Source organism: Pseudopipra pipra, chromosome 11 (genome assembly GCF_036250125.1).
Source record: "Pseudopipra pipra isolate bDixPip1 chromosome 11, bDixPip1.hap1, whole genome shotgun sequence".
Taxonomy (NCBI): Eukaryota; Metazoa; Chordata; class Aves; order Passeriformes; family Pipridae; genus Pseudopipra; species Pseudopipra pipra.
The window spans coordinates 11,793,535-11,819,325 of NC_087559.1; the positions used below are offsets into that span (position 1 = coordinate 11,793,535).

At 41.0% G+C, this 25,791-nt stretch overlaps 2 protein-coding genes across 10 annotated transcripts in view; one reads left to right on the forward strand and one right to left on the reverse strand.

The window, feature by feature from the left end:
* The window catches only part of MGLL (monoglyceride lipase), a 108,612-nt gene extending 89,819 nt beyond the window's left edge, over window positions 1-18,793 (reverse strand). For 2 of the 6 annotated variants that reach the window (XM_064667515.1, XM_064667514.1), the window contains exons 1-2: window positions 16,153-16,238; window positions 14,976-15,104 (exon numbers count right to left, since the gene is read on the reverse strand). In XM_064667515.1, coding sequence (XP_064523585.1) covers window positions 14,976-15,104; window positions 16,153-16,174 — 151 coding nt within the window. In that variant the 5' untranslated portion in view covers window positions 16,175-16,238. Of the gene's footprint in view, window positions 1-14,975; window positions 15,105-15,200; window positions 15,332-15,386; window positions 15,489-16,152; window positions 16,239-18,711 lie in introns of those variants that run through there. The other 4 variants (XM_064667517.1, XM_064667519.1, XM_064667518.1 and 1 more) reach the window with 4 other exon arrangements.
* KBTBD12 (kelch repeat and BTB domain containing 12) overlaps window positions 1-25,791 on the forward strand; it is a 41,525-nt gene that overhangs the window by 10,669 nt on the left and 5,065 nt on the right. For 3 of the 4 annotated variants that reach the window (XM_064667511.1, XM_064667510.1, XM_064667512.1), the window contains 3 exons: window positions 24-288; window positions 3,395-3,545; window positions 15,214-15,411. In XM_064667511.1, coding sequence (XP_064523581.1) covers window positions 24-288; window positions 3,395-3,545; window positions 15,214-15,411 — 614 coding nt within the window. The remainder of the gene's footprint in view (window positions 1-23; window positions 289-3,394; window positions 3,546-15,213; window positions 15,412-25,791) is intronic. The other variant, XM_064667513.1, reaches the window with a different exon arrangement.

Genomic DNA, 25,791 nt, shown 5'->3' on the forward strand with positions numbered 1-25,791 from the left:
TACAACTCTGGATTTTCCTACAGATACCACCAGCGAGGAAACCAGTTTTGGCACAGCCTGTGCACCACTCAGCTCCGTGAGCTCTACGCACTGGGCACTGTCCACAACGACCTCTACGTAATAGGAGGGCAAATGAAAGTGAAAAATCTGGTCACAAACTGTGTGGAGAAGTATTCCATGGAGCAAGGCACCTGGAGAGGCACGGCACCTCTTCCAATACCATTGGCATGCCATGTGGTGGTGACAGTGAAGAACAAGCTGTATGTGCTGGGTGGATGGACACCACAGGTTGAGAAATGTGCCTGTTACTGTGTTTGGTTTGTGCACTAACAAGCAGCGTTGTGTCATTTTACAGTGCTTCTTGCATGGGAAAAGTACATCAGTGATAACAGAAGAATAAACTGCTCACATTCCTTTGGTCTTTTGTAGGAAAACCAAACAGGGTGAGGAAAAACAATATCCATCTGTGGCATCCTTAATGTAAATACCAACTTCAGGAAGGGCAGTTCTTTATTTATAGAGATGTGCACAGTGAGCAAGAGTTTAAAATACATCTCCTGTATCATCATGGGTTCCAGCCTTTCTATTCCTTATTTACCATCTTCTTAATTTTTCCAGAAATCATAAATAATGGTATTTAATTATACAGGCACCTTTAACTGTGCCCTGTGTTCAAAAAGCATGTACACAGGTACACTTCAGGGGCAGATTTATATATGACATTTAAAGTTCACCTCAATTTCTCAGGAAGCTTTCTTGGTTAACTAAAGTTAATTTATTCGATTTTAATTATATTACATTTTAAATGAAAAGTCAAAGCATTCTCTGGAAAACAGAGTCCTTTAACCAAACCATTAATTTGTTTCAGTTGTATTGCTTGGCCATGTAAAGTTTTTACAGGAATTTTCTGCAGGGCCACAGGTAACATGTTTGGTAGTACAGGGAACATACAGAACTGTGCTACAAGGATGTCAGGAGCAGTGCATGCTCTCCCCAGTTGCTCCCAGTGCAAAAGATCTTTTTTAAGAGCATAGTCCATTTTTATTTACTGCTTGGTGCAGTTTAAATTTGAGAGTTCAGAATAAGGTCCCACAGTTACTTGACAATGAAGTGGAGCATCTGTAATCCTCATTGCTGACAGCAATATGTTCAGACTGTCATCACAATTCAATGGATTGTATCCTCTTGAAATAAATTAAAGTATTTAAAAGGGAGATGCATTCAGCTAACAAGAATTCCATCTCTTTGGATATTTTGAGTGCCGGAGTCCCCAGGAGACAACAGAAAGATCAGAGAGTATTTCTGATACAGAAGCAACTGAGCAAGGGTATCTCACTATTTAAAGAATTAAAATATGAAAACACTTAATGTAGATAATAGTCTGTCTGTAAAAAAAAACAACTTGAACTGAAAGATATGTCATATAACAAAGATAGGGGATGAAGTCAGACAACCAGCTTTGTTAAGCTTTTTTCCAGAACAGGTTGTGAGAGGGGAAAGTGGCTTAGAAGCACAAGTCAGGAATATTGAGCCAAGAATGGTTTAAAAAAAACACCTAAATTGGATACCTGCCTACAAGTACTATCAGTAACAATGCATGGGAGTCTGAGTTTATATATAAATAGGTTTGAGATGAGCAAATTAACAGTAATTGATTAAAACCCACAGCTTTGCAAGATTAGGGTGTACCAGAACAAATCAGAATAAATTAGCTCAAGCTCTCAAAAAAGTGCTTTAAGACCAGCACTGCAGAGTGCTGAATTCTTCTGGTACTATATATCTTCCTCCTGTCAGATGCAGCGATTGTGTATGTGGGGATGCCACAGCTGCACTGGGAAAGCAAATGAGCTCTCCAAGGCAGGGGTTGTCCCTCTGTTTGAACAGCACTGAATGTTCTGTCGATCCTGAACAAACACTAACGAGGCAGCATTGACAGAGTGCCCTGAGTGCACGTGCCCATTACAGGACAGAGATAAATACATGTTCCCTTCCCTTTCAGGCTTTGTAATTGAAACAAGACAAGACAAAGTCAAGTCAGGACATCAAATGACAGCTTAGGAGGGCAAGGGCTCTGCTCACATTAGCACTGCTCCGCTCAGCTTTGGTCTGGCCTCATTGGTGCCAGCAGAGTTAGAAACCCAAGCAAGTCCAGTCTTGGTAACTGGGGGCTGTTAAAGCAGAAGGAAGCATTCAGTGAGGCTGAGAGGAAGGTTCCAGACCCTTGAGACACAGAGAAGGGCTGCTGAAAGCTATGTTTTCTGTACGTAAAGAGCACAGGGTGCACTCTGAGGCAAGTGTTACCACAAAAAATGAGCTTGGACATGAATTTACAGCATGTCAAATGGTGCCTGCTCCTAAGTATATGCTTAGTCTGTGTGGAAAACACACAGCTTACCCCCCTTTCAGTGAATAAATTAGTGTTTCACACTTACCACAGAGAATGAACATGCCCTGGGCACTTACAGAGAGTAACCAAGGGGCTATATATTTACTCTGTAGTTTGCCTCCTACTGTCTTGTCCATGGCATTAGTGTTGGAAAGGTCTTTTGGGAAAGAAAAATAAGAAGAAAACCAGGAACACATATAACACCATCACAAGCAAGCAAAGTAGTTCTCTCCTTCTCACTCTCTCTATGTGAAAACTTTCAACCCAAAATATTTCTGGATCCTCCCCCCACATCCCACTGCTTACATTCAAGGGTGTTGTACCCAGAAAACATAATCTGAGTTCCCTGCATCGTATGAGACAGGCAGAGAAGGGGGAAGAAGATTAGAGAGAACAAGAGGAGTAGGAGTGAATATAAAAGGAGTATTATGGCAGCAAAGATATTGCAGAGGGTTAGGAGCTTATTATGAAAACCGTCAAAGTTACAGTAGTTGAACAACATTACTGTGATTAGACTGACTAAATAAACACGCAAATGTTTATTAGAATAAGTTATGTGTCTATATAGGCCTGAAAAAGGCCAGGAAAGTACCTCACTGAGACTCATGGTATGGTCTGAGTAACAGTGGGAATTAATTTCAACATTCAGCAAGAAAAAAAAAAGACAGATAGACTGGTTTTCCCTCATTATAATTAAGACTGTACAGCAGCCTTGTGAAAGGGATACATTCTTCCCGAGCTGGGACCATGAATGCATTGCTATTACCCAAATCCTCAGTTTTATTGCTGCAGAATATAGATGCCCACTTATTCCTTTGCCTTCTACAGCGGTCTCCCAGCCACAAGTCACGGGTGCTGTTAAACCCTGGGGAGTACAATCCCCTGCGGCTATAATTGATGTGTTTATGCTATTTATCTGCCGAGCTGTCTGCTGTGATTAATTGCATGCAGGCATGTGCAGAGGGCTCCAAATGTTGTATTATTATATGGCTGTCATATTTCATACAGATGGATCTGCCTGACGATGAGCCGGATCGATTAAGTAACAGAACGTTTCGGTACGACCCGGGCCAAGACAAATGGACGGAAGGAGCTCCAATGAAGTACTCAAAGTACCGCTTCAGCACAGCCGTAGTCAGCGGGGAAATTTATGTCTTGGGTAAGAGGAAACAGATTTTTAACAGATAGTACCATGACTTTTTCTTCTTTCCAGCAGTTTGCCTCTGTGAAGTGAAATATCTCACCCTTTGTTATGTACTGTAGGACAAAGTACGCTGGACTAAATGGGTGGTATTTTTCTAAAGTTGTCTGTTCCCCTCATTATTTCTTCCTGCTTTGATTTAGGGAGCTTAAATTAAGTGAATGTTTAGTGTTCTGGATTAATGAAACAAAGATACTTAACTTTTTAAGCTACTTTTCTTTAGGGTATCAGTGTGTGTTATAAATAGTAATGAATTTTAAAAGGTGAGTAGAGAAGCCTTGTAAGGATCATTTCACAAGTGAGCACTGAACAGCTAAGGAACATACTCAGCACCATGAAAGAATGGCATAAGGATAAAGAAAATTTGAATCTCCAAATCAAAACCAAAATTATTTCTATATCCTGATAAAACTTAACAAATCTTTCTTTTCCACCCACCTCAACACAGTGCATTCTTTTGAAAATTTAAATCTCTCATTTTGTCATTTTTTGACTGAATCTTTTCCATTTTTTTGTTTCAAAACAGAATTTTGACCAAAAATATTGATTCGTGTGAAAAAGTTCAGTAATCTCCTACCCCAAAATCTTTTGCCCCAAATGATTCCCACCCATGTTCCTCAGTTCTGCAGTAAATCCATAAAAGGACCCTTTTCCCAAAGACCATTCTTCCTGGTCCCATCCCAGCCTATGTACAGGCTAACAGAGAGAACATCACCTGTTTATGAACACTGGCAAACAGCTCAGAAGGTGGCAAGCAAGGGATTTTTCTGAAGAGAAAACAAAGATATAAGCCAGGAAAAGGCAGATATAGAAGAAAGGCATTGCAGATACTGGGAAAAAGTTAAAAGGGGCATCTTAGAAGGGGAATAGGAGTCAGAGAGGTGTCCAAGTAACAGAGAGAAGGATTATAGGCAGATGTGTGACTGGAAAGTTCTTGGAGAAGTGAGGGAAAAACTCATACAGTCAAGTAATCCACAAGTGGGCTGTGAGTGATTCACACCCTTCCATGCTCCTGTGGTCTCATGGGCAGCATCACACATGAAGAAGGCAGCAATCTCATCAGTACCTTGGGACATTTCAATCCCTTCTACTTCAAACTATTCCCCCTTACAAGCTTATCAAAGTGAACAAACAATACAGTCTTATCAACATAATACACCTCCAGCATGGGGTGTTCTGTGTTTGTCTGTGTTATTATATAATGTGGATAAAGCAGAGCTTGTTCCCTGCATGTAATACAGAAAGTGTTTTGCAGGAGGTGTATAAGAAAAGCATATTTGAAGTAGAAGAAAAAAGTGGCTTTAATGCTGCATCTGTCTTCTTTTAGAGAAACTTCTGTCTCTTAAGTGTCTTGAGAGAGGCCCATAGTCACAACCAGGAGGAAGGGTGAAAGGAGCCCATATGGAAAAGAGAGTTTTACAACCAGAAAATCATATCATTATTGTCAAAGGTTAGTGATAGAGAATGTCAGTGTGCTGTTAAATAATAAGAGTGTTGGCTGCCCAGGTTCAAAGGTGCTTCAGAAATGTGGAAACTCCATCCTTTGTAAAAGGTTAAATATATATAATTATTTATACTGACATTGATGCTCTAATGGGGCAGAAGAAGCAGCTGGAATAGTTGGGAAGAGAAAGGCTGCATTCATGCATTTCAGTAAGACAGTGCTCCAAGATCAAGACCTTGAACACTGTGATGACACAAGAGAGTCAGGGAGCAAAAAAAGGAGCCGCCTTGGGATGCATGTGATAAAACAAATTGACAGTCTTCTTCACAGCAAGCCTGACACTGAGACAGGGGAAAGGAGTGGCTAATAGGGAAAACTGCATCCATTTTCTTCTCTCAAATCTCACAAAGCAAGAAGCATATCTGAACAATTACAGTAATGAAATGTACAGATTAAACACAAAGCACAGCATTAAATCTGAAAAGTGGCTGTCTAAATGGCATTGAGGCAAGTTCATGGTCTCACAGACCTGCAGAAGCATTTTGCTAATGTTAAAAAATAAAAAGCCTTGGTATTGTATCTATAGCTGGCAGTGTTGCTGTGTTCAGGGAGCTGAACACTGACGTGAATTCTTTCTTACATGCTAGCCAATACCAATAATTTTTGTGTATGTGTGAGAAAATCTTTGCTAACAATCAAATATGCACATGGGCTGTAACAGGCTCTTGACCTGTCTCCATCACTTTGTTGGTTCACATACCTTCCCATGGCACTCCTTACTCGACCCTATTCCTAAGGGAACCAACGCACTTAATGCTGAGATTAACAGTTTGCTGCAGTGGACCCTTCACTCTTGCCACTAAATCTAGTTAAGCATTCATAAAGGCAGTGTTTGTTCTCAGTTTTGACAGTGTAAATTTGGGGTAATTTCACTGTAATGGACAAACTTGCTTGTGATTTATACCACGGGAAACTAAGCTCACACACTGCTCCAGGGAGCAGATTTTTGAGAAAGATTGGGCTATTTTTACCACTACATTTCTGAGCCTGCCTCCCTTCTGATGCTCCATCTTCTCAAGGTGTAACTGCAGCATGTGCAGACACGAATGAGTTACCATCAGGTAGCAGGAATATCAATTGCAGAGAAGACATTTTGACCTAGGTCTGGGCTGCTTTTGCAAACTCCTGATTGCCTGTTTTCACAGACCTCATGAGGACTTCAACATCCATCAATCTGCAAAATTTAGTCAAAACTGGGCAATTGGTACAAAAGCTATGAAAGGCAAAGAAACTAATGTAAGTGCAGATAGAGAACACACATGTAGTGAGGGTAATTGCATAAGTCTTGTTTTCTTAGGAAATCAAATAATATTACAACTACATTTTAAATTGAAAAACATGCCTGACACTGAGCCAAAAATGATTTGTTAACAAATTCTGTCTTTGAATATTCTGGTTTAAATCCATCTGTAAGAGTATGCATGGAAATGGAGATTTATCTGTTAAAATTAAGAAGACAATGTAGCTGGTAGATGCTAACCATCAGGATCTGAAAACTCTGTGGAAGACATTAAAGCATTTTCCAAGGCCTTTCAAAATGATGGGGCAATTTCCAAACAAACTTTGTTTGGAAACAGTGATACAGTCATGACATTGACATCTTACTCTGCTGCTATCACACATGGCCTCATATCCAGCTGTAAACTCACACTTGCCAACTGTAATTAGAACCTCACACAGAAAAGCAACATTCCACAGTTTATCCATGGTGACAAGTTCTTGTTTCCTTGTGAGTTGTCAGGCTGCTGGGCTGTCGGGTGGGTCCAGTTCTCCTTTGGAAAGAATTGTGATGGTAACCCCAGCCAGGTGAATGGGAGATTAGTGACATTGAAAGGAAAGCAGTGAAAATGTTCTTAATCTGGCTGATGTGGTACTTGATCATACAGATGACATTCAGGAGAGAATGGCAATGGAAAGAACAGAGGTTGACAGTGACAGAGCAAAGAATAGCAACTGTCATGAGGGCAGTAAAAGCGTAGCAGGCTCCTCAAAGCTGTGGATCCCTTGGACATCACCCTGCTTCATAAAGGGTGTTGAGCACTCGGAGTCTAGAAGGATGTTGTCAAGGGTGATTTGTGCAAAAAGACACATTCTGAAGAGGAGAGGTTGTTCTCATGTAGTGGCTCAGAGATATCTGTACTCAGGCACAATGACTAAGCTTTTGTGCTATAGATGAGAGGGAGACTTTTGTGGAGTCTCTACCACTGCTATTGATCCCCCTCCTCACTCCAAATGAGGGTTCCCCATGGTGAAGTCTGTATGCACAGAACTTGAACATCTAACGTCCCCACTGAGGGGACACTCAGTGACGGGGCCATTCAGAAGCATAGAATGGCATCCCCACAAGCATCCCCCACGTCTCATATCATACTTGTTCCTCATGGGGTGCACTGTCTCCACGGGCCTCCTGCAGTCTGCACCCAGCTAAGAAGATCCACTGGGGGCTGCTGGGGACAGAGGAAGGAAAGGGAGAGAGGCTAAAAGGAAACAGGTAAAAGGGTAAAAGTGAGATATCTTCAGTATGTCTTCAGGACCAAGCCCTGCTTCCCAGAAATAAAAATATGAAATAAAGACATAGATAGCTCTAGCTGGGTATATAAAGCAGTGTTGCAGAGAGATGAGAATTTTTTCCAGCAAGTCTTGGAAACAAAGTCGTTAAGTGATGTAAGTGTGTCAGCTCTTTCCAGCAGGATCTCTGTCTTTCTACACAACTTATACAGGTGTCAGCACATTGAGGACTCTAGAACAGAAACAAAAAATCACTGCAGAGAAAGTTGATCCTCTCTAATATCCCTGATGTATGAAAGTAATTTCTATCATAAATATGAAGAAGAAAGAAGATACGTAATGCTAGCTTTGAATAAGGTGCAGTAGCAGTTTCTTTGACAGACAAGTCCAATTTTTGCTTTCATGCATGCAGGTGTAAATCTGTACTAAGTAGTCTGCTAATGTCAACTGTGTGGTGTCAGGCTCATTTTATTCTAACCCAGATCAGAATCTGATGCTTAGCCTTTGAAGTGTTAATTTCTGAGAAGTCCTATTGGCACAGAACAGAGAGTATGTAGTCACTGTCCAAAACCCCTTCCCAGCCTAATTGCAGCTTCAGCATGTAAAACCCTAATGACTTAAATGGAATTATTCCAGAGTTACACTGATGGAAGGAAAATGAGAGATAGATTAGAGTTTTTGGTCTGAGTAATAGCATTGTTCAGGAACCTGTACCGTGTGTCTTAATCAGCAGTCCTGCAATGTAATTGTCTGTTTGTTGTGTAATGTTCCTAGAGAATCTCATGCTATTTATACACCATACATAATCCTCATAAGTAAATGAACAGCATTTCCTAAGGCTCAAAATCCTTTCTCCTATTCATCTCATTTGACTGGTCTCAGCTCTTTCTCTCCATATTTTCCCAGGAACATAACTATATTCTTTGGAAAGCCCAAGAAAGAGCAGTATTGTGTTCTTAATGACAGAGGCAATTGAGACACTTTTGGAAGTAAACCAGATGGGAGGGCTTTATTTAAGGTCATGCATTTTAATCTCTCGCTTAAAAAAATATCCTTTCCAGTCAGGTCTCTGAAAACTTATCACAGCCAACATACAAATTAGGAAAATATATCCAAATGAATCCATCTGAATGCCATATTCATTACTTTATGTTGAAACACACTCAGTAGAACTCCTGTCTCTGAAATACCGGTCACTGGTAAAAGATGTTGTATCACCATGACATCCTTAACCATATGTTGCTTTTATCATTATATAATTTCTACCTTATAAATAAGAATGTATAGAAGGATTTAAATGAGAAATCCTATTAGGGAAGATTTAGAAACCAAAGAATTTTCAGTTATCCTCCTCAGCCTGGCATCTCACCTCTTACAACTTGGTTTTTTTCTCCCTGAGTTCTTGTTGTGAGCTTCTTTCAAAAATTTTAAGCAGTCAAATGAAGTTCAATTAAATACTGAATGTCTCAGTCATAAAATGCTTATTTGAATATGTACTTTGGGGTTTCTCTGGAAAAGAAAGTGTGTGTGGGAGGGGCTGGAAGGAGACATTTTAGCTTTCATGCTTGAGTATTAACTGTGCATTTGAATAACAACTTCTTCTAAAATAAACCTGTCTATTTATAAATATGCTTTGGACTTGTGACAAGTAGCAGCTTATGGGACTGATTCTGCTCTGTTATACCTGTGCAATAGCCTCCTTAGTGTGCAGGGAGGAACAAAAACAGACAAAAAATTGGTCTGATAGATTAGATCAGAAATGCTCTCTACACCCTTTGGGACTATCAAAAGAAATCAGAAAAAGGCAATTCATGAGAAATGGAGCTGGATCCAAAACACTGGCCATGTTTAGGAAGACAATCATCTGGGTTTTTTTCAGCCCTGCTTCTAATCAATCTTTTGCCCTCACGTCTTCTACAAGCTGCATTACCTCATCTGCTGTGCTCTGGGTTAGTAAAGAATTACAGTGCTCCTCGGTTTCATCTTTGGATGTGCCTGCCAGGGCTTTATGGCTCCCTCATTTCTCTGAGAAACCAGCTATGCAGCCCTGCTTTGCAGAGAGAGAGAGAGAGAGAAATGTAACTGCTGAGACTCAGCTTGAGTGCTGTTAATGAAGGGAAAAGTTACCTAAGAGATTAGCACTATTAAATCCATTGTGCATTCCAGAGATCAATTTAATACTGAATTATTTTACAGGAGGCAAAGCTGGATTTCATTTCCTTGTTGGAGAATTCCCCAGGTTCCTTTGATAAAAATTCAGAGGCAGTAGTAAGAACACACATTCCTTGGTATTATTATCTGAGGACTTGACTATATGAAAAAGAATAACAATGTCAGTGCCCTGAGGGCACTAATAGGTCTTGATCATCTTGATCAGCATCACCTGGGGCCTCCACCCATGCCCTCTGCCCATAGGTCCAGGAGCACCATTTAAACACAGGCCTGGGAAGTCAGTGCTTCCTTGTAGCCTTGTCTTTGCCTGACAGCTGCTGGTGGGACCTTCTGCAATTGCCTGTCCCTGGTTCTGTGGAGCTGTGTCCTGATGGTGAGCTTGTTACCTGGGTCACCTTCCTTTTGAAAACAGCTTTGCTCTAGTTGTTCTCTGATATATTGCTCTGGCTGAGAGACTGTACTTTATGTCTAACTTCAGGTGCCTGTTAGTAGGGGAACCAAATAAAGTGGTATGAAATCTGCTGCCAAATCTCAATGGCGAGCTCTTTTCAGTTCTATCTGGACCCCAAACCACCTTGTAGGTGTACTTTTGGTCAGCGGTTCTGTCTATGCAAAGAGCAATCTAGACTTGGAGCTGTGTGGTTTTCCTGTAGGAAAGAAAATTATCCTTGTTGCACCCAGCTGCCTGGGAAATTTAATTGCAAAAGAGTTTGGTGTGGATGTGCCTTAGAAACGCAATTGCTCTGTGCCTACTTTTACAAGTATCAGTGACATGGGTGAAGTCACTGGGTGCATGTGGGTAGGAATGTTCCCTATAAGTTGTAGCTCAGCTGCATGTCAGGCTCACTCCTATAGAAATATTGCCTTTGCACCTGCTGAACTAATCATTACCAGTGACTCTTTACCACTTCACCATCCTTTATAGACATTTCCCCTTAAGTGCTGGAAGGGTGTGCTGTTATTAGAGCCGATGTGGCTCAAATTGCATTTGGTGTTCTCAGACGAGCATGGGGCCAGGGATGCAGCTGACCTGAGCCAAAGCTGTGTGCTTTGCCTTCAGCCAGCTATGAGCAGTGTGTGGGTAGAGCACAGCACAGAACTGTGCCTCATTGAGATTCCGAAGATGTACTAATCACATCACCTACCCCGCCTTGCCTTCCTGCATCAAAGACTTGTCTTCTCAATCCTGATTTCTTAATAAAGATCATGTATTTTATTTATATATTTATTTTACTAATGGAGCTTCATGTTAAATTTAAAGTCCATTAGAATCACTGCTTACAGAGTGCCCTTGAAAGTATGTTTGATTGCAGACTCATCCGAGCGTGATATAGAAAGCTCTCAAGCATTAATGGATTTGGGAACACAAAGGTGGCTTCACTGGCTCTTTTAGTCCTTCGGTGGCATCTGAAATATCTCCTAGGGAAAATGCATAATGTAAAAAGCTTAAAGTGTTGAAAGGGTGCATTTGGAAGGGACAGGAGGAGAAGTCTGAGCTCTGTGATTAAATCCTCTTGTGTGATCAATGTGAAAATGACAAAAATGTTTGAAACTCCAAGTGAGAAATCCATCTCCCCTGCACAAAGGGCATGTAATTGGGCTTTATGCAGGGAACTAAGCCAGGTGGTGTTGAATTCACCTACTCTGTTTGTGAATGTGGGTTAATGAAGGACCCTCCCCAGCATAAATTCCAGACCATGGCCATGGAAATAGCCACTGCTGCCCTTGGCACACCTGCTGGGGCTCCCAGGGGGCTGTGACCACAGCAAGTGTGTTTAAATGACCCTATCTATAGCTCTGGGTGGTTTAAGGTACAATTGCAAGTACACCATGCACTGCTGACAGGTCATTTGGTACAAAAGTCTTCCTCAAATGACCTAAGCACCTCTGTCCTCTTTCTGCACCCTGCCTTAGCTTCCTAAAGCTTACCCCCGTTTCATGTAGAGGTTCCTGTAGGAGTATGAGCTCAGTTGTTCTGCTGCTTTACCCAGAGAATATGAGATAAAGACAACCTTAGTGGTCTTAACTGTAATTCCCTATGTCTCCACTTGCCCTCCTAATGGTTTCCTAAATCTAAATGAAGAAGCCTGTGCGACAGGGTTATCTGCAGTCTTCAGTGATGGATCAGAAAGTGGCCTGAGTTGTCTGACACAGAAAGCTTTTTTTTTTTCTGTCAATTTAAATTCTACATTGTACATGATGAATAGCCTGGTAAAAGTGATATTCCTCCAGTTGGTTGTTGATGTGAATTGATTTAAATTTGAGATTTTTTTTTTCTGATTTGTGTATTAATTTCTTTGGAAAGAGTCCTGAGACATCAGTTTCCATAGAGGAAAAACTATATTGTCTCAGAGGAGCATTTCTCAGCTAGTGCATCTGGGAACACAGCAAAACAGAGCTCATAGAGCCTAATATCCTCATATTCCTTGTGAACAATATTTTAATGTTAGAATTGCTTTACGAGAGGAGGTTGAAGTTCTTGATTTCTTGTTTTTCAGAATGCTCTTTTTCTAAGCTTGAAAATTAAACTTTATTCTACTCTGATTTTTCTTTTTTTTTTTTCTGAGAACTTAGCTTTGCCCTTGTAAATTGAATATAAAATTTGATTTAGCTGAAATAGCTGTGCAGGGTTTACATAAAAGGGAGATATTTTGTGTATTCAGGGCTGTCTCTGATAATGACAGGAATAAAGGAGGTTAAATATAAGTTGCTTAAACTATCCAATGAAGGTTTCATGAGTGCTTGAGAATATGGTAGCTCTGAAATTTTTTAAAAGATGCTTTAATAGGCCCTGGAAAATTACTTTCCTAATAGCTTTATATGAAAAATGTTTGCTGATGGCTCCCCTGGACTAGCAGCTGAATGTCTTCATTTACAGGTAACAGTTGGGATTTTTTTTTGCAAAAAGCCACTGCCTGCTGTATCAGTTTTGTACCTGATTATTTGTGTTCTTTCTGAGGTTACCTTGCCCTATAGTTACTCTATTTAGAAAATTACAATAAAAATACATGAAGAAATAAGCAGCTATTATCCTCCTAGAAGAGTTCTGGGCTATTTTGTTCACCTCCCCCTCCCTGCTGAAATATTGAGGCAATCAGCAGAACTATTGTTTTTTGACACGCTGCATGCATTCCCTAACTGGTGCCATTCATTCCTCTGATTGAACAAGAAGCTCTTTCATTTTTCAAATGAAGACTTTTCTTGTGGGTGAGTGCATATTCTTCAGTGGGGTACAGTAACACCTGGGCTAATTTTAAAAAACCCAGCTTGATAACCAGCAGCAATCTGGTTTTGGCACCACAAAGCTGTCTTTTGAAGGGGTCAAATTAGCCTGTGGGGAGCTTTAATACTATTAGTTCCCAGTTAAAACTGCCTTGAGAATCTCTCTCTGCATTACACTGCACTCTGTAGACTGTACATGCCCTGGTAGGAAATGGTCTTGCATTCTGTAATCTTTGATTATACCAATGGATGCTGTAGAATCAGAAAGCCTGTGAGATAAGCAATCAATTAAATACTTATCACTTAAACATTTTTATTAGCTCTTAAAAGTTTCCTTGATAAATTTAGGAGAATAGTGTCCTGTCCTAAGAGTGGCACCTCTCTTATAAGTCATTAAGGAGTAGTGGAAAATACTACATAGAAGAGGATAATGCTTTTTTCATAGAGAACAATACAATAAGTAAACATCTGAAGTCTGAAAATTATTTTTGTTTCTAAATAGCCCCAAGGAACAGCTCAGTGAGAGTCCATCATGAGAAAGGCTAAGTGGGTGATGCTTCCCTTTTTGGCATGGAAATGATTAGCAAAATTCCATGACCACAATTAATCCCTACCTCAGGTCTCTTAGGTGAATCAAGCCTCAGAGGAGGAGCCCATCAGAGCAAATACTGCGTAGTTGAGGGTGTTAAGCTAATACCAAATGCATGTGGATGCCAGCCTAGTTCAAGCAAACACTAAGGGGTACCAAACTGCTAGGACCTTGCTGGTAGGTATTGAGGCAAGTAAAGATTTTATGTGCCTGGAAAAGGAGCTCAAACCCCAACTCAGTTAAGGTTTCCAAATTCAAATATTGAACAAAATCAAATATTGCTAACTTCAGCCAGAGGAAAACTTCCTGCTGATGATAAAGAACACTGAATGTGGTTTTACTTTTGCTGCTCAGGGTTAACTGATTTTATCTTTACCTGACTCTAAAATACAGATCAGAAATACAGTGTTTGGAGCATTGTGGTCCCCATTTATATGTAGTTCCCTCTTGCAAACACCTTTGGAGAATGCAAAAAGGTTATAAAAAATAACACAGTTTTAAGATGTAGAGGGAAAACCATATGCAAGTAAAGCCTGGAGCACCACTAGGGGCTGTTTTCTCTGACAGACCAGCTTAACAGCATTCTAGGGGCAATATATTTTAAAAGCAGCTGCACCAGCCTTGCACAGGTTGCACTTGCAGTCGTTTCCTTTTGCATATGCAAGGGCATAATTACATGCCACACAATGCACTTTGGATTTCCACAACTGAGCAGTCCTACACGTGTATCTGGGATGCTAGCCTTCATGTGGAAATTGCTTGCATATTGCAGTCATTTTATATTTAAAAGTGGTCACATACACACACATGCACAAAAGAACCCCTTCAGCACACCATCAGTGCTCATTATGGGTATTGTGTCCATTGGCACAGATGGAAAACCTGCGTGGGTACATCAGCTTATTAATTCTGGAGAACCAAAGGCTGTGAATTCAAAATCTGGATTTGATCGCTTGAAGGGATTTGGGAAGGCAGTGTTTACACTGATTTTTAGTGTTTCCAGCACGCACTTATATTTCAGGTATATCTGCAGCCTGTTGCAGTATGTCCCAGCCAAAGAAAACTGAGATTTGTTTTAATCCTGCACACTGCCTTCAAGCACCCTAATTAACCCTTCCACAGTAATACTGTTGCATGTAACTTGGTTGGCATTCCTGTGTATAGGATGGGTTTGTTTCTGGAAGTCGATTTGCCTTAAGAAATAGGTGTTACATTTTCCTTTTATTGAGGAAAACTAACCAACAAATGGAAATGATTGTTGCTTAACGTGTGTGAGGGTCAAATCTACTGAAGGTACTTGAAAAATAGTTTTTGATCCATTACAATTTGTCCAGCAAACAGAACAAATATTATGACAATTTCTACTATAAGGAGAGAAAACAAAACAAAATACCTTTGTGTTTTGAAGACATGCTGCTTGTCCTTGTTTGGATACAAGACTTCAAAAAGATCTTGCTTCGGTGTCTGTAGATAATATGCAGTAGCTTCTGCTTTGAGTTTACTTTCTCACAAACTTCTGGAGCTGCAAAAGGAAGAGAGAGGGAGATGAGAACGTGTAAACAGAAAATGCAGCCAGCAATGTATTTTTCAGGAGAACGTGGGACTACATTTGACCTACATATATTTTGCAGGAGGAATTGGGTGCCTTGGTTATGACAGAGGACAGACTCGGAAATGTCTTGATGCAGTGGAGATTTATAACCCTGATGGAGACTTTTGGAGAGATGGACCTCCTATGCCTTCTCCTCTTCTCTCCTTACGAACAAACTCTACCAGTGCAGGTTGTGTGGAAGGGAAGCTGTACCTTTGTGGAGGATTTCATGGAGCAGGTACTAAAATGAGTCCAATATTCCTTGTGTAGTTAAAGTCACTTTCACAGGATACAGACTGATCTGATGACTGATCAACCCTATCAGGTGGCACAGGCATGCCCTGGAATCACAAACATGATTCTGCCCTTTGGACTGCCAACCCCTAATGTCAATATGAATTGTGTTCTGTTTAACCTTTGCTTTTTTCCTTAACAAAACATGAACATTTAAGGATGTTTCCAATATGCACTAAACCTCTCCAAATCTAAAACCTCAGTAGAATTATTCTGGATTTATATCCAGAGCTACAGATCAGGAGCTTAGTGTTTCATGGACATTAAAGAACTTGGGCATATTTCTTGAACGTTAAGGCCCTGTCCATCTGTCCTTTGCCACTCTATCTCTGCCTATTTACTTACATGATTTTTGTTATTGCTGTTGAAAAAATTGTGTATTTAACGAGTACTCTGCGTAGGGAATTGAGATGCAAACATACTAAAGTTCCAGATCTGGTGATTTTAAATAATCCTAGCCTCATGGACACCTTTCTTCTTTTTTCTTCTTCCTTCCAACTGTGCTCAGCTCTTTCTAAATCTCCAGTGCTTATAACCATTTTTTTTCATTATAAATACAAAGAGTCACAAAACAAGCACACTTAAACTCTTCTGCTACATAGAGCTGCTACCCTAATTTCTTTCTAGGAGAAAGGAACAGCACAGATGCATTATCCACTACTAATAAATGTCATGTCAGGCTCACTGTTGTCCAGGAATGGCCACATGGTATCACTGGGTGACGTCTTCCTATTGCACTGATTCCAGTTCCGTTGACTTGTATAACAACCTCTAAACATAAAGTCACTGTTATTTTAGAATGATGATTTTCATCAGCTAGTTCACATCTTGCTTTCTAACCCCTTTATTGGCTGCTGTTTGAGGAAGCTGCTTCCTGAAAACAATTGTTTGGCAGCTTCTAACAGGCTTGTTCTCCTGTCATCTCTGATAGAAGTTGTGTGACTTCAGAGCAATTATGGTTATGACACATCACTGTGTTTCCGTAGTGCCACCATAGTTGTCTTTTTCTCAGCAATATTATGAAAAAGTCTAAAGTTAGTGGGTACAAATCTCAAAAGGCTGATAAAGGGAAGTGGTTGAGTCACCATCCCTGGAGGGATATAAAAGATGTGTGGATGTGCATCTTAGGCACATGGTTTAGTGGTGGGCTTGGCAGCACTGGGTTAGTGGTTGGACTGGATGATCTTAAAGATCATTTCCACCCTAAACAATTCTATGACTCTATGATCATTATCATTGAGAAATTAAGCAATTTTGTTCAAGATGACTAAGAGATTAATATGAGATTTTTCTGACTAGGGAAGCTTCAGAGCCATAAAAACACTTTCTGTACAATACCACCATGTTCTGTCACTGAGTCATGTATAAAGAGTGGTTGTTCTGGGAGAGTTTGAAAGTCCTCCTGTGGATTTCAGGAAGGCCATCTTTTGTATGTTTGAATAATGCCAGCTCAATGGGGTCCCAATTCCTCACTCTACTATTACAATCTATATAATTATGTGTAGAACTCTCCTGCACTAATACTGTTATTTAGATTGAAAAACAAGAAGTCAAAGTTGGAAAATGCCAGTTTTGCAGTTACCTGTGCAACCTGAATTCTGACCCCCTATGTGTGTGTTCTGTATACCTGTAAAGAAGTAGCATATGATTGTGTTGTTAGATGTTATGGTGCCTATTAACAGGGGAGCCAAAATAAGATTCTCGCTGTCAACTGTAAATCAGGTATAACCACATATTTGAGGAGTTGAGAGGAACCTGTGCCTTAAAGACAGGCTTCTTAATGTGACTTTCCAGTTATTAAAGGAAAAGGGCTTTCTAAATCTTGACAACAGTAGCAGCTTCTAGCTACCATTACGAAGAAAAAGATGAGTGCAGGCCATATGTTGAACCTGAAGAGATTACCTAGCTGGCCTCTCTTCCTGACCCCACCTGCTTTGTGTGCTAGAAAGGGCTCTTGCCTGATGTGCTCTTTAGGGATGAAGGGTGGAGTGAGAGATGGTGTTACTGTCATATGGGAGCTTGGAAAGGGTGGCTTGATTCTGCATTTTCACAATTACAGCTGCTCAGCAGCTTCAAGGTACAGAACAGCATGTGCTGCTACTGCTTTAGTAGCAGACAGGGTTATTTTAGAATGTGCTTGTTTGGTTTTAGTCTTTTGGGCTTCTTGGCATGTCACTTTTGGTTTTTTATCCTCTCTTGGTTGTGCAAGAGAGGATATTCCAGTTTTACAAAACATTGTAATTTAGCTTCAACCAAGTGGAGTTCTTGGAACAAGCTGAAAGCACAGCTGTAGTCTTTGGGTTTTCTGCCTCCTGAACGCTAAAGGGCTGCTGGGAACATTCAAGAAAAAGTGCTTCAGAGAAAAAAAAACAAACAAAAGCAAACAAACCAAACAAGACCAAATAAGCCAAAATTATTGCTGCAGTGAAAAGTCTTAGCCTAAGGGGCTGAAACCAACCCCTTGTATACTATAGATCTGTTCCAAACTCTTCAGCCTCAATTTGCCTTTGCATGTGCTTAAACCCACTCTTGATCCAGCAGTGTGAAATTTAGCCCGCAAAAGACATTGTTGCATCTTAATTTTACTGGTATGTATCATGCTCTATATGCCTTTCTGCGTGGCTATAGACCTAAATCACAGAATCAACTAGGTTGGAAAAGACCTCTGAGATCAAGTCCAACCTTTCACCTAACATCATCTTGTCTACTAGACCATGGCACTGAGTGCCACATCCAGTCTCTTCTCAAATACCTCCAGGGACAGTGACTCTACCACATCCCTGGGCAGCCCATTCCAACGCCCAATCACTCCCTCTGTAAAGAACATCTTCCTAATGTCCAACCTAAACCTCCCCTGGCACAGCTTAAGACTGTGCCCTTTCACTCTCCCTAATACTCCTTAGCCTTTCCACTTCTTCCTTAGGCTCTGCCACTGAACAGAGCAGATCATTCACCTGATCGCACCTTACAAGGGTGTCTTTTGCACTGTCCTCTGGTGCTAATGCCAGGCTCAGACACTCCCTGCAGCTGGTGACCTGGACTGCTGTGTCCTTCCTGGGGAGTTCTGCCTGGGTCAGCACTCTCCTGCTGGCAGCAGCTGCAGCAGCAATGGCTTTTGATCATTTGTAAACCATTGCTGGATCTAGTCAAGTTGGGGGGGGGAGAGAACAAAACCCCAAAACCAAAACACCAAAAAACCAAACCAGCCAAACAAAAACCATGAACCCCCCCCCCACACACACACCTATCACAAAACCCACCAGCAAGAGCTGGCAGAATGGCCGTGCCCTTCCTGCTCGCTGTGCCTGCGCGAACTGCCGGGCAAACTGCCGTGCCAACTGCCCTGCAAACTGCCGTGCTACCCCCCCGCCTGGCTGCTCCTGTTCCCAGCACTCCCTTGAGCTATTTAAATTGCCCTCAACTGGGCCTGGAAACACCCCTTGCTTGTCTGATTGGCTCCCAAGAGCAGCCAAGTCTAGTCCCAGTGGATTATTAGAGTCCCGAGATGCTGTACACAAAGCTGAAAAGCAGCTGTCAACTGCTCAAAGGGCCTTAAATTTGGATGATAAGGTCAATACTGCTGAGCTACCATCTTTTCTGAGTCTCATGTGACAGCTGAATTCTTGTGATGGCAGGATTCCCATTCTGTATATATTGCCTCTCACAAATCTTTGTCTGCTTGAAGGGAGGACAAGTGGTGCAGCCTGAACAGTCCCCCTGTGAGCAGAGGAAGAAAACCTGCAGCTACTCGAGAGGAAAGTCAGCTTGGCCAGCTGAAAGTAGCAATAGCAGTCTTTCTAAAAGATGAGTGAGCTCCAACGTGTGCTCAAGCTTCCTCTGAACTGTTGTTCAATTGAGGTATGTTGGTGAAGCTTGTAAGGCTTCCTCAAGTTAGAAGTTTGCTCAAAGCCCGCCCATGAAAGAGGAAAGGGGTTTGATTCAGCTGAAGCTTAGACACTTCTCTGCAGTGCCTACACTAAGACCTTAGTGACCCCAGGCTTCCTGCAGCAGATGGAGAAGAACAGACACTTCAGAGACATATTGAAGTCCTTGGTGCTTTACATCTGCTCTGAAAGACCAGAAGGCAATTCAGAACCCTGAGGAGCTCTCCTGTCTCTTAAAGCTTTGTGTTTTGATCAGAGTATGAGGGGTTCTAACCTGGCTTACCCAAGCCAAACACATCAGGATGTTGGTGTCTATGGTTTGATGGTACAAACACCCCTGAGACCTCTGTGTTGTATCACTAGCTGATGAATGTTGTATGCTCTTACAGTCACTATAACTACCCAAAAAGAGCAATTCTTGTTCTTTATTTTTCTCCTTAGCAAGACTTGCAAAACTTCATCTGTTAGCCAGTAGTTTATACAAATTAGCTCATTTTCTACTAAAACTGCTATGTCAAACAGGAACCATTAATCTGTTTGTCTCAGCTCCAGCTCATGTAGCATTTTGTCGTGAATGTTGTCATTTTTCAGCAATGTTCTAGCATTCATCAGGATAATCAGACATGTTTTAAATGGCTGATTTTGTCCATTAGTTTATAGTGCTGTAGAGTGGAAACATTATCCCTAGTATGAGTACTCAGCAGGGCTCAGTGTGCAAATGGCCAGCAGCTTTCCACTAACTGCTAAAATACACTGCCACATTTCCTGCTGTAACTATGGATTTTAAACCAGCCTTTGCAGTCTGACTGTACAGTGTTTTTGTTGACATGTTTGATTTCTTTTGCATCGAACTAAAACCAGTCACCTGCACAGTCTGACAGCTACTGACATCATCCTGTGCCTGGCAGAAGGAGCCTCATTAGTGCGGCTCCCTGAAGGAGGGGGGAGCAGCTCTTCAGGTATGCAGAATTACACCCTTACAAAATGCCTACCATATTGGGTTCCCTTTCTTTTGGACTGCTTCTGAGCATTATAAATCTTTTTTTTTTTTCTGGTGAAAATAGTGAAGGCAAGGGTGTGTGCCTGTTTGCTGGGACCATGTCGTCTGCTGTCACTGTCACTTTCCAAGGCAGATGTTTGTTGACTTTCTGTTGTTGCTGCACAAATACAGATCTCATAGCCTGTGTCTCAGGGTTATAGCTTTAGTTTCAGATTATGGAGGTTGGTACAACTGCCTGTCTCATAGATTTGAAGTAAGAAATTGAAATACAGATTTGGATTTTTGTTTTTTAACTTGATATATCCTGGTTTGTATCAGCTATAGCATGGCCAGTAGGACCAGGGCAGTGACTGCCCCCCTGCGCTGGTGAGGCAGCACCTTGAATTCTGTGTTCACAACAAGATGCACATTGAGGTGCTGGAGTATGTCCAGAGAAAGGCAATGGAGCTGGGGAAGGGGCTGGAGCACAAATCTGATGAGGAGTGAATGAGGGAACTGTGGCTGCTTAGCCTGGAGCAAAGAGGCTCAGGAGGGACCTTACAACTCTCTACAACTACCTGATTGTAGGCAGGTGGGCTTTGGTCTCTTCTCCCAAGCAACAAGCCACAGGACAAGAACGGCTCAATTCCATTTTGTTATTTACTTACTGATATCAAGTAGAAATTAATTTTTCATTTAAGTGTTGTTACAGTCAGAGGAAGGGTAAAGGTAAAAATTATCTATGCAGGAATCTCAATTTTGTGTTTGCAACTGTTAGCCAAGACAGATGATAGTGATACTGGGTCCTACTAGCTGTGTAATTCTGATTCTTAAAAAAAAAAAAAAAAATAGTTACCCTGGATTAATTTTCTAGCATTTTCTGCCTCATTTACATAAACTGCAATCCATGCATTGGAATAGAAGCAGCTCTGCTTGCAGCAGTGCAGAACCGTGTAGTAATTACTGTGTTCCAGCTGAGCTAATGAGTTTGCATCTCCACACCATGCACTCCTGACAGTGGACTAGCTTAATAGTTATTTCTTTTGACTAATCTCCTATAAAAGCTGTTCCCCTTAGTCTCCTCCATTATGTGATTTAGATGGAGAATTGTTCTAGTGCTTGTTTTTTATTATAGTGGTTATGGAACATTACTGGAATCAAATTTAGACATATTAAGGAGTCTGGCACAGTAAATACTGCACTTGTGAAGTTTGAGGGTTGAGAGATTGGAACAAAACCTGTTTCTCCAGCACCTTCCCATGTTCCCAGCTAAATAAAGCAGAGGTGCAAACCCCGGGCTGCCTATCTGCAGCACTGTTCGTTTCCCTCTGTTAAAATTTACTGAGCACTGATGAATAATTAAAGCTCTCCTACCCACAGTTGTTACCATTTGAGTAAATATTCCCACCAGTGGAAGGGGTTCAGGGCCCCCGTGTTTTGCTCAGCACAGAAATCTGCTCCTGGCTGGCCACTGTGCCTTAGGCATTGCCACGGCTCTCCAGCCCGTGCCCCGAGTCCACCCCCAAAAAATGCTGCTTGACCTTTCACCGAATTCTCCCCCAGCACCAGCGTGAGCTGCTGGGACTGGGAGAGATCTCTGCACGGGGCTGCCTGCCCAGGGAGGGCTGCCCATCTACCCCGCTCATTAGCTGGAAATGTGCTGCCATAAATGAGGCCAAATCGGGTCAGGGGAATTGCTGGGGAGCAGCACCTGCTCGTTCCACATCTAAATTTGACCCACTCTCTGGCAGCATGGTATTAGCAATTCAGCCCTGCTTCTTGCTACATCTCATTTATAGTTTATAAAGGGTTAATGAATGATTAATAGATATTTTAATGCATTTTAATTAATTGCTGAAGAGGTCAATAGATTGTTTAGAAACATGGCTTGTAGCTGTGTATGACATGTTCTATTGTGTTCATAACTGCCTGTCATGCATACAGTCTAAACATGCTTTATATCATCTATAAATAATGTATTAACTCATTGTAAGGCATTTAGAAACAGTATCTCAGGACGGGCTGGGCCCAGCAGTTCTTATTCTGATCCTGCAGCTTTCACTCGTATGAATGGTGCATTGACTTCCAGAGCACGGACCCCGCTGCCTCTGTAACCTGTGATCCTGCTATCACCTGCAGTGCAAGCAGGACCAGCTTGTAAGGTTGTCTGAAAGGGGCCTTGACTATGAACTGCAGGCAAAATCTGGAAAGATTTTAAAATCTGAGGTAGCTGGATCAATCAATCAAGAAAAACAGTTGAAGTAACTGAATTAGAAGTTTCCTTCCATAGACCATCCAGTTCTTTATGTATGTTTTTTGAAACACTGATTTGTGAGTAAATGGGTGGATTATGAAACTATGATCCTGAAGAATCACACAGCAGAGCAGGAGGATAGAGGACCTCTCTATGAGAGTGAATATCTTACCTTACTCCATGCGGGTGCTCTGAAAACAGTAACCTTCCTCCCAGTTTCGGCTGTGTCTGGTGGGATACAGTGCCTTGGTACTTCACATCATGAAGGCTGACCAGCATGTTAAACAGCCAAGCCAAGTTCCCTCTCCTGTGTATTCTCTGCCTGCTTCTGCCCACAGGCACAGATGATGGATGTCCTTGACCCCACGAGGGGTGCTGCCTGTGTTACACTGGTGGAGTTTGGGGGCAGCTCACATACACAAATGGGATTGAAGGCCACAGACTTGATGAACTTATTATTTTTCCTACTGCAAATGAGGAGCCAGGACATCTGGTGGTAATGACCTAAATGCACTTTTATCCCGTTGCAACACAAACATGAATTCCCAGGTCACCTAACTCTGCGTCTTGTAATCATGAAAGCAGCTATTAGTGGTGAGGAAGATAAGTAGCAGAGGCTAGTCCCATATGTTTGAAATCATTCTTTGGTACAGATAATGGCATGAAAAAACAGGTACAAATGAATAGTAGAGGCTGAACTGCTTCAAGGCAACTCTGGGGTGGCTTTATGTGTCAAGAACTGGGGAAACCAGTGAAAGAAACACCTGAGTAAGCATTTCGAGGACTGTTTGGGAACTGGCAAGCACCTTGTGATGTACAAGTGCTTTTTTCCACGGAAAGAGCAGAGCAGAGAGGTAGCAGTTTGCTACAGGTTTGGTGTGGTTTTTTATAAATTGATTTATGCAAAAGAAGACAGGGCATATTAGGAAACTGCAAACTGGAAGGAAAAGGTGCTATGACAACCTGAGGACAATGTCAGGAGGACCTCAGGTAAGTGGCCTGTGTGAGGATGTCCCAGAGCACAGAGCTCAAGGACAGATGTGACATTGAGACTACTCCCACCACACAAGGTGGTTCTGTGTTGAGGTTCTGGTTCTATGCTAACCTACTCTGCTAAGGTTCTGCTGGCCATCCAACAGTGTGTCAATGTGGTTCTGTCACTGCTAGTGGGCAGGTGAGCTTGTCCCCAAACTACTTTAGATGTCTCTGCCCTGCACTGATGCAGAGGAACCATGACTCGTGACTTGGCACATGCTCTCACCATCTCCATAATTCTGCTTCCTCACTCATAAGCTGGAGCAAATATACGAACTGATGCCAATGGAATTCTGGAAGAAATAATGAAATATTGACCACATTTTAGCAAACTTGCCATAGATTTAGCTCTAGTGAATGGAATTTCAGCATGATATTTTTTGAGTTCAGTCCTCTGGACACTAAGCAGGCTACAGCACAGTGAATTTATTTTTCTTGGCTTACAAACATAATAGCTGCATGATTAATAATCCTGGATGAACTATGGATTTTCTACCTGTTAAGCATATTGCTTAATTCTTCTACATCTGCCTCCCTTTAACCCTCACAATCCAAACCCTAATAATTGTATCTGAATTTTTGGTTATGAATAGGAAAGAGAAAGCAAGGTCAAAAAAAAGGACAAAAGTGCTAATAAATACCGTTGTCACATGGAAAGTTCTTCCTCCCCTCAACCTCCAAATCACAAATGGAATGTGGTTTAAAAAAAGAAAAAAAAAGGAAAAAAAAACCAGATGAAAAAGCAAATCAAATATTTATGTTGCCTGCAGTCATACTGGGGGCCTTTCCAAGAATCGTTCATCAAACATTCAAACGACATGAGAAAACTTACATCATAAAATGAAGTCTGGCCATATTCGGGGAGTGAATCATAAAAATCTTTTAAAGAAAAAGCATGATTGTGTATAGGGAGTGCAGGCAGGCACTTATTGAAAATTAATATTTTTGTTCTTCTTCTGCACTTTCAAAGAAAAAAGCCATATGAAAAATTGCAGGACAGTGTTGTGTTTACAGACGAGAATATAAAAGATAATTTAAAGATTAGATTCATTTTGCCTTGACTACTGTATTTGCATATATGAAATACAATTTTAATGTTTATAAAGTAAATGTTTTCAGGTATAAACTCAAGTCTTGACACTGGGAAAAGATAAGTTTGTAGGCTCAGTGTAGCTTCACTCTGTGCTTGCACATCAAAAAGGCATAACTGTACCAAAAATGTTCTGACTCTTTTTAATATACCATAGTTTCTGGTGGGGATAAATTTATGATTAATGTTCCCTATGCTGGTTTAGCATTTTCCTTTCCTGAGTATGAATAAATCATACTATTATAAACACAATTTTACTGCTGGAAAAGGATCTGCGCTAGAGTTAGGTTTGTACAACCAGAATAATTCTCACTTTAACTCCTTTGCAGAAAAACACAGTGTAAGACAGTTTCTTAAAACTTCTCATGGTTAAACAAGAAAGTGCAGAAAAATACTGCCTGGTTTTGTAGAAAAAATTAGTGAAATCCTTTCATTAGGTAAGGTGGTCATCTGGTAAGTGAGGCAGAATAATGCTATGATGACAGGGAGTTGTGTGGGGTGGCTTTTTAAGTTCTGTAATACAGCCAATTTATTTTTGTGGGTGTTCCATGATTCTCTTGTAAGCAAATTGGCTGCTAACGTATTACCTTTAAAAAAAAAAATTACAATTAAATAAGATGAATCAATGAAGCAGAATCAGGAATTATTTGCACCTTCAAGCTTAAAACTTTAAAGCTGAAATATAACATTAGAGCCTGAAGTCAAAGGTGCTATTCTCTTTGAAAAGCATCACCTTTTCTATTGGTTTTACCAGGAAAAATTAAAAAATAATTTAAAAAAAGGCTTAAGAACTGAGGTGCTTTAACTAATTTCTCTTTTAAAAAGAAAAGATGTATATTTTTTTCTCAAGCATGACTATTTTAAGCAGTGCCTTTCCTCACATGAACTTTCTCATCTAAAGAGTGCTGTTTCCTTTCATATTAAACAAGATAAGACTAGAGAAATTATTGCTTCCTTTATTTAAAAAACATACTCTTTTTATCTCTCAAGGGTTAAGAGTTAACTAACACTCCATGTGCTGGAAAGCAGAATTTATAAAGTGGAACAAAATCAGTTACAATATCCCACAGAAAAGGGAAACA